Source organism: Chinchilla lanigera, unplaced genomic scaffold, assembly GCF_000276665.1.
Source record: "Chinchilla lanigera isolate Chin_1 unplaced genomic scaffold, ChiLan1.0 scaffold00050, whole genome shotgun sequence".
Taxonomy (NCBI): domain Eukaryota; kingdom Metazoa; phylum Chordata; class Mammalia; order Rodentia; family Chinchillidae; genus Chinchilla; species Chinchilla lanigera.
In genome coordinates, this window is record NW_004955451.1 from 14,282,002 (window position 1) to 14,290,367 (window position 8,366).

Here is an 8,366-nt window from a genome sequence, read left to right on the forward strand (position 1 = left end):
GATCAAACCATTAAAGAGAATAAAAAATAATAGAAAAAGGAAACATTAGAAACAATAGTCTCACTAGACAAGATGATAGGAATTCACCAGTTGTTATACTGCATATTGTTATCTTCGAATTAGTTGTTCAGGTTATCAGATATAAGCATGCAAAATTGGTCAAAAAGAAAAAAAATTAGGTATTAACTCTTCCTATCAATAAACCATTAGACATCAGCAGGACAGTTGTCCCAGCTATCCTTCCATATACATATATATGTATATATATTTTTTTCTCTTTCTTTCTTTCTTTTTCATCCCAGTTGTTCCTTCCTTTGAATTTCCCTTTCGTAATATCTATTGTACATTTTGGGTTTTATTTACACTTTCAGGTTCTTACACTAGAGCATCTTTCAATAGCCAGGTCATATTTTAAATTTTTTCAGTTATTTAAGAAATGTCTTTTGTTGCTGGGCGTGGTGGTGAACGCCTGTAATCCCAGCCTGTAATCCCAGCACTTGGGAGGCTGAGGCAGGAGGATCATTGTGAGTTCGAGACCAACCTGGGCTACAAAGTGAGCTGAAACCCAGTCTGAACTGCATAGAAAGACCCTAGGAAAACAAAACAAAACAAAAAAAAGAAATGTCTTTTGTCACTAGTTTGTTTGCACCAGAATCAGTCATTAGATTTGTTAGGCCTCTTAAATCTCTATTAATCTGGAACTTCCCATTCTTTTTTGTCTTCAGCAGTAAGTATTTAATCTAGCAGGTTCTAAGCATTGTTGCCTACCAAGCAGTGAAAGAAATAATGTAGTTAAGAAGTCAAATCCAGTCAGGCACAGTGGCACACACCGGTAATCCCAGCTACTTAGGAGGCTGAGGTAGAATTACAAGTTGGAGGCCAGTCTTGGCAATTTTGCAAGACCCTGCCTCGAAATAAAAAAGGGTTGGGGATGTTACTTCTGGATTCAGTCCCCAGTATTGCCATACAAAAGCAGAAAAAAAGAGCTGGGTGTGACGGCGCACGCCTGTAATCTCAGCCTTCCTGTAATCTCAGCCCTTGGCAGGCTGAGACAGGAGGATCACTGTGAGTTCAAGGCCAGCCTGGGTTACAAAGTGAATTCAAGGCCAGTCTGAACTGCATAGCAAGACCCTGTCTCAAAAAGACAAAAACAGAAAAAAAGAAATCAAAATGCAGTATGGTACCAGGTGTAGTGGTGCACACCTCCAATCACATTATTTGAGAGGATGAGGCAGGAGGATAGCAGTGAGTTCGAGGCCAGCCTAGGCTACCTAGAGAATGCAAAGCCAGCGTGGTCTACGTAGCGGTACCCAGTCTCAACAAACAAAACAAAACAAAAAGAATAGAAATAAGAAAAAAGAGGTAAAAATTCATTTTTGTAATTCTTTTAACTCCTGAATTGGCTCCCTTTTTTGAGGTATGGTTTGGGGACCACTGCTGTTACTACAAAATAATTGTTTTTTGTTTTACAGTGGACAAATTAAATTAGCAGATTTTGGACTTGCTCGGCTGTATAACTCTGAAGAGAGGTAAGGCATTCAAAATTACAAGTAGAGGGCCAGGGATATAGCTCAGTGACACAAGTGCCTGCCTGGCAAGCGCAAGGTCCTGAGTTCAATTCCTGGTACCCCCCCAAAAAAATTACAAGTAGGAAAGATCACTTGAGCCTAAGTGTTCAGTGTCAGACTGAACAACGTAGACCCCTGTTCCAAAAAAGTGTGTGGTGGAAGCAAAATTACATATGGGAAATAGAAAAGAATCCTTATTGGAAGGTGTTATCACACAGATTTTAGGTATTAAGTTCTGTGTAAATTCTTGAGTTAGCCCTTGGCTTAAATAAGTCAACCTAAACTGGAATAAAAGTTGTTTCTTTGGCCAGGCATGGTGGTACACGTGTGTAATCCCACCACACCAGAGGAGGATCACCATGAGGTCGAGGCCAGGCTCGACTGCATAGTGAATTCGAGGCTAGCCTGAACTACACCGTGGGACCCTGTCTCAAAAAAAAAAAAATTGTTTCTTCATCTCCCACTTCTATCCTGTTTATTTTTAGACTGTTAGTTTCATGTGGAGCTGTTTTAATAGTTTCAGCTTCAATTGGCAGCTATGTCTATTTGCTTTTTTATCAAAGGCCATTATAAATTTACATATAATGATTTTACATTTCAGTCGCCCTTACACGAACAAAGTCATTACTCTGTGGTACCGACCTCCAGAGCTGCTGCTGGGAGAGGAACGTTACACACCAGCCATTGATGTTTGGAGCTGTGGGTAAGGTTCTCTTTACCTTTTTTTCTGTAATTCAGATATTGTTGATATATTACCTATTTTTACTCTACATGGGCTTTTTACAGAAGTTCTTAAGTTCAAGAGGGTAGACACACTTGTTCCGTTGAGTATTTTTTAGTTTTGTTTCCTTTTTTCTTTTTGAAACAGGGTCTTGCTCTTGAGTTCAGGCTTGTCCTGAGCTCACTTTGTAGCCCAGGCTGGTTTCGAACTCATAGTGATCCTCCTGCCTCAGTCTCCCCAGTGCTGGTATTACAGGCATGTGCCACCATGCCGACTAATTGTCTTTTTTTTTTTTCTTTTAACTTCATTTGAATTAGTATCCAGGTGATAAATTCAAGTAAAGCCCATAGAGTAAAGTCAGTTGTAAGTCTTTCAATTAGATATCCCTTTTCCGTCTCTTTTTTGGATTTGTATCCTTATAGTTTCCATAGGGGAAACAGTCATTTGCTCTGTAGACTTCTCACAGTCTGGAATTTGCTTATTGTACTCATATGGGGTTTATTTTTTTGTCTTTTTGAGACAGGGTCTCACTGTGCAGTTCAGGCTGGCCTTGAACTCTCAGCTATCCTCCAGCCTCAGCCTCCTTAGTGCTGGGATTACAGGCGTGCACTGCCATGCCCAGCTCATTTTTGTTTATTTTTAACATGGTTCTTCATCTGTTTCATTTTCTGTAAATAGTAGGCAAGTCCAAGATTGATTCTCAGGCACCTACTGACCCTATTTTGAGGTGGTTTTGGGTAACTAACACCAGTTATGTAATCAATGGCACAGCAAACTTGGGGGTAGGGAATGATAGGAGTCTCTAACCAGAGTAACAAAAAGTGCATTTTCTCTGGGTAACTTCAGATCAATAAAGTAATCCACTATAAATTAGTGGTTTTATGCTATGACTTTATGGTGGCAGTTCTGAACATGCCTGATAAAATATTCATCCTTGCTAGGGCAGATTTACACATATACCCTACTTTATAAAAATTTGTCTTTTTTGAAACGTTATTAGCTATTGATGATACTGCCCACATTCTGTAATTCATTTGAGGTTGTTTTGTACTGGTCGTATTCTCATTATAGCATTCCTTATTGGAATACTTATATAAAGATAATATTTATGTGGCTAACCCCCGGGGTAAACCTCTTAAGAGACTTAAAGGTTAACTCTTCCATTTTATCAGTTTTCAAAATAATGACATGGTGTTCTCTGAAAATGAGTAAATGAGGATTTTTTGTTTCATTATAAACTCTTGGATTTAAACATAATTGATGTGTTTTAATCCATTGTGGTTATCATCCTTATTCTTATTTAAACTATCCAGTCTTTGGCCAGTGGGAGTTTTGCCAGGTTATTTCTCATATTCCCTGGATACATCATAGTAGTCTTATGACAGCCAAGCTTGTTTTCTGGTTCCAGGCTTATCCTGTTCATTTCCTCCTCAGACCTGGAATCAGCCATTTCCCTGAGGAGTTTCTTTTAGTGAATAATGATGTTTAGAAACCACAATGTGTTTGTTAGAGGCATCACTATTTTTTTGTTGTTGTTGTTTTTCCGGTACCAGGAATGAACTCACGACCTTGCGCTTGCCCGGCAGGTGCTGTGCCACTGAGCTACACCACTAGCCCTGGCATCACTATTTTTCAAAGAGCCATGTGTGTTCGTTGTTTCTAATGTTGTATGGCACGCTGTCTTTGACCTTCTTGCTTCATGATTTTGACATAATCCAGTGTGCCTCTTAAAGAGCTGATCACTTTTTCCCATTCTTTCCCTTCTGTTAATGTCAGTCTTTAAGAAGAGCACTATATAATTTCTAAATAGCCTACCCCAATCAAATGAAGCTTTAGTTAAATTTTACTGACTCAAGCTGAGTGTGTTTGTGTTCTGGACTATTTGCTGTAACAGTATTAGCATTTAAATTGTAACAACTAGGCTCTAAATTAACGCCCCATTAAGATGCATGGGAAAAGTTCATAGCCCTGTTGGTACTCTTATTTCAGTCTGCACAAGTCACCTCAGTGCAGTAACAAAGTGTTGATTACACAATGAAGGTATCTTCCCTACCAAAAGACTAGAAATGAAAAGACAAAAACAACTGGAAATTGAAACTATAAAAAATTAGACTTTCTTTAAAGCCCAGTGACTTACTGAATTGAGATGTGCTTTACTTTTGAAATGAACTTACTGCTTTTGTGATCCAGGGTAGTTTCTCTGAAGATACTTGTATAGAATCTTTCCAGAGAGTTACGTAGTGGAGTGGTTCAGTTTACCAACCAAAGAGAAAACTAGAAAGAGTGGTCTGAAAACCTCACTATGCTTTGCGGGTTTTCCTTTTTTCCTCTTAGTTTACCAGTTGTTACAAGATTGTATTTGGAACTTGATTTGGCAGTTGATATTGGAGACAGAACTTAATTTTACTTTTTCTCTTTCCATCTCTAAGGTTTGAGAGAATATTGGAAATAAATTTTTTTTCATTTGATAAATGCTAATTTATGAAATAAATGCAAATACTTTAGTAAATGCCAGTAAATGCCTACACAGTGGTGTTACTTACCTAAAAATTAGGATTGTTTTATTTTCTCAAATTAAATCAAGCTAAAACATTTCAAAGTAAATCTGTGAACTTAGTTTTGTATTTGTATATAAAACTCATTTGAAAAGCACAAGCCAGCTAGACATGGCAGCGCATACCTATAAGACCAGCATTTGGAAGGCTGAGGCAGGAGGATCACTGCAAATTCAAGACCAGCTAGGCTACAAGAGTCTGTCTTAAAAAACAAAAGCACAAATCAGAGAAAAAAGCAATTGGTCATTTTAAAATTTTTTTTCTTTTTAGTGAAATAGTCCAGAAATATAAAAAGTATAGATTAGTCATGTAATTTTTCTTTTAAATTTATTTTGAGATAATTTCAAACTTACACAAAAGTTATGAGACTATATGGGCATGGTGGCATGCACCTATAATCCTAGCACTCGGGAGGCTGAAGCAAGAGGATCACAAGTTTGTGGTATAAACCTTTATCCACATTTCCTAAAGTTTTAAAAACTTTAAATTTTGGTTTATTTTATTAGTACATGTGTGTAGTACATAATGTTTACATCCCTTGTGAAAAGTTGGCACATGGACAGAACACATCTTTTTTATTTTTTATTTTCAGAACACATATTAATTCCTTTTTTACCCCCTTTCCCTCCCCTTCCTCCTCACTGAATTTTTCTTTCGGTTTTTCTCGGGGGTGGGTATCAGGAATTGAACTCAAGACCTTGCGCTTGCCAGGCAGGAGCTTGGGCTGCTGAGCTATATCTCCTGCCTCAATGAATTTTTTTAAAGTTTTTTTTTTTTTTTTTTTTTTAAACTGAGTCATGCTAAATTGCCCAGACTGGGCTTAAACTTGAAATCTTTTTTTTTTTTTCCTTTTTGAGACAGGGTCTCACTATACAGTTCAGGCTGGCCTTGAGCTCACTTTGTAGTCCAGGCTGGTCTCAAACTCGCAATGGTCCTTCTGCCTCAGCCTCCCGAGTGCTGGGATTATAGGCTTGTGCCACCACGCCCAGCTTGAATTTGAAATCTTTATAGCCAGGTATGGTGGCGCAATACTTGGGAGGCTGAAGCAGGAAATTACTTTGAGTTCAAGGCCAGCCTGGGCTGCAAAGTGATTTCAAGGTCAGCCTAGTGAAACCGTGTCTCAAAAAGACAAAAAAAAATCTTCATATAAGATTCCCTCTTACATAGCCACAGCACAATAATTAAAATCAGGAAATTTTAGCATTCATATACTATTTTTATTTAATATAGTACTTTAGTACCTATTTGATATTCTAGTTTCATTAGTACCCTTATACTATCCTGGAACCAATACTCCCAAATCTAGGATCATGAATGGAACTTGGTTGTCTTTTTTATTTTAATCCTTTCGAGAGTATCTCGGTTTGCCCAGGCTGATCTCAGCCTCCTGAATAGCTGGAATTATAGACATGAACCACTTGGGAGGCTGGAGCAAGAGGATCCCTATGAGTTTGAGGCCAGTCTCAAGTACATAGATAATAATAAATTGTTTTCTTTGCAAATACAGTGGGCTGCACAAGAGGGCTTTGCGTAGTATGTATTTTACAGAACAAATTAATGACAAATTAGTATTTCCTTTATAGAAACTACTGAGCTTCCTCATAAAGTTGTCTTTAATTACTTTCTTATAGTAGCATGGTAGAAATGAAAGACTCTTGACATTTTCTTCCTGCTTATAGACTGTCCCTTATGGGTGGAAAAGTTTAATCTGTAGGCAAATTTAAATCCTTTTACCAGTGGTGGCAAACCAGTGACACACATGCCACAGCGGATTGTTTATATCATTGAAAACTCTAAAAGATTTACCATCACTGCTCTATAATACCTCTTTTCATCACAAGAAATGTTTTCTTTGAGGAAGCTCAGAAGCTGAAGTTCTAGTCTGGTTTACAACATGGTATATCAGATGTTGTCTGATATGCTATAAAAGTTTGAGAGTTGGGCGTGGTGGCACACATGTGTAATCGCAGCACTCAGGAGGCTGAGGCAGGAGGATCATTTTGAGTTCGAGGCCAGCCTGGGCTACGAAATGAGTTCAAGACCAGCCTGAACTGCATAGTGAGACCCTGTCTCAAAAAAAAAAAGAGTTTATTGAGACATACTTGAAACAGGTCCAAGGATTTCTTTCTTGACCCCTCAATTTTACTCTTTCTAGGTGCATCCTTGGGGAACTGTTCACAAAGAAGCCTATTTTTCAAGCTAATCTGGAATTGGCTCAGCTAGAACTGATCAGGTACAGCTTGCATGTCTTGAGTGCCCAGGTGTGATAGATAATCTAATTCTCTTAATTTCTAAAACATTTCAGTTATTTTTAATTTACACCATTGCCTCAGTTCATGAATGCTTTTGTTTGTGAACAGTTTGATTCACAAACAAATGCTTGGCAAAATTTTGTTTTTGTTTGTGAACTCTGCATTGGGTCATGAACATGACCGTGTCCATCTTTTCCAGAATGATGGAACAAATTAAGTTAGTGAACTGAGGTACCACTGTCCTAAATTTCTACTAAATGATTATTCAAGTAAGTCTGTTTTTGCCGAGTCAGATTTACCTCTGTTGTCACAGTTTATGTATGGGAAGAAACTGTGTTCCACGTTATATAAAATGTGTGTGTGTGTATATATATATTTACATAATAAATACTATATATGTGTGTGTGTATATTTATATAAATTTTTTATTTATATTTTTAGCTGCTAGGGATTGAACTCGGCCTGTGTAAGCACATGCTCTCCCACTGAGCAGCACTCCCAACCCCTCCACATAATATTTTTAAGTCCTATCTTGTGTATTTTATTAGTTCTACAAATAATAGCATGCTGTAGCTGAGTGCAGTATGTGCTTGTAGTCCCAAGTACTACAAGGTGGGAGGATGATTTGAGCCCAAGAATTCAGGGCCAGCCTGGGCAACACAGCAAGACAGTCTCAAAAATAATAATTGTAATGTTTACTATTTTCAAAATGGCTTGCTTCTTTGTTTTTGGTTTTTTGTTTTTTGTTTTTTTTTCCGGTACTGGGAATCGAACTCATGACCTCGCACTTGCCAGACAGGTGCTGTGCCGCTGAGCTAAATCCCCAGCCCCAAAATGGCTTACTTCTTAAATTAGATTATGATTAAATTTACAGAGCTAAGGATATAGCTCAGTGGTAGAGTGCTTGCTTGCCAGGCACAAGGCCCTGGGTTCAGTTGCACCAAAAAATAAAAATAATCAAGATTAAGTATTAAACTTATTCAGCAAATAGTTACTGAGTCTGTTATATAATAGATTATTTTTCTATCAAACTTTGTGATTTAGAGAAAAGTAAGATAGAAGTTTAATAAACATGCATATTAAAATAGAACCTATAATAAAAGGTAAGGGGAGGGCCTGGGATTAGGATGGAATATGAGTCCTTTTTTTCCTCTGCAATAAAATTGAAAGGAAGAGGGGCTGGGGATTTAGCTCAGCAGCAAAAGCGCCTGCCTGGCAAGCGCAAGGTCGTGAGTTCGGTTCCCGGTACCGGAGAAAAACCAAAAAAATA

General features: G+C 37.9%; 1 protein-coding gene across 1 annotated transcript in view; it reads left to right on the forward strand.

Annotated features, from left to right (window-relative positions):
- Positions 1-8,366, forward strand: part of Cdk12 (cyclin-dependent kinase 12) — a gene marked incomplete in the record, with an annotated part of 101,494 nt that overhangs the window by 37,610 nt on the left and 55,518 nt on the right. Inside the window, 3 exon segments of the mRNA XM_013519192.1 lie at positions 1,473-1,529; positions 2,170-2,271; positions 7,000-7,077. Coding sequence (XP_013374646.1) covers positions 1,473-1,529; positions 2,170-2,271; positions 7,000-7,077 — 237 coding nt within the window.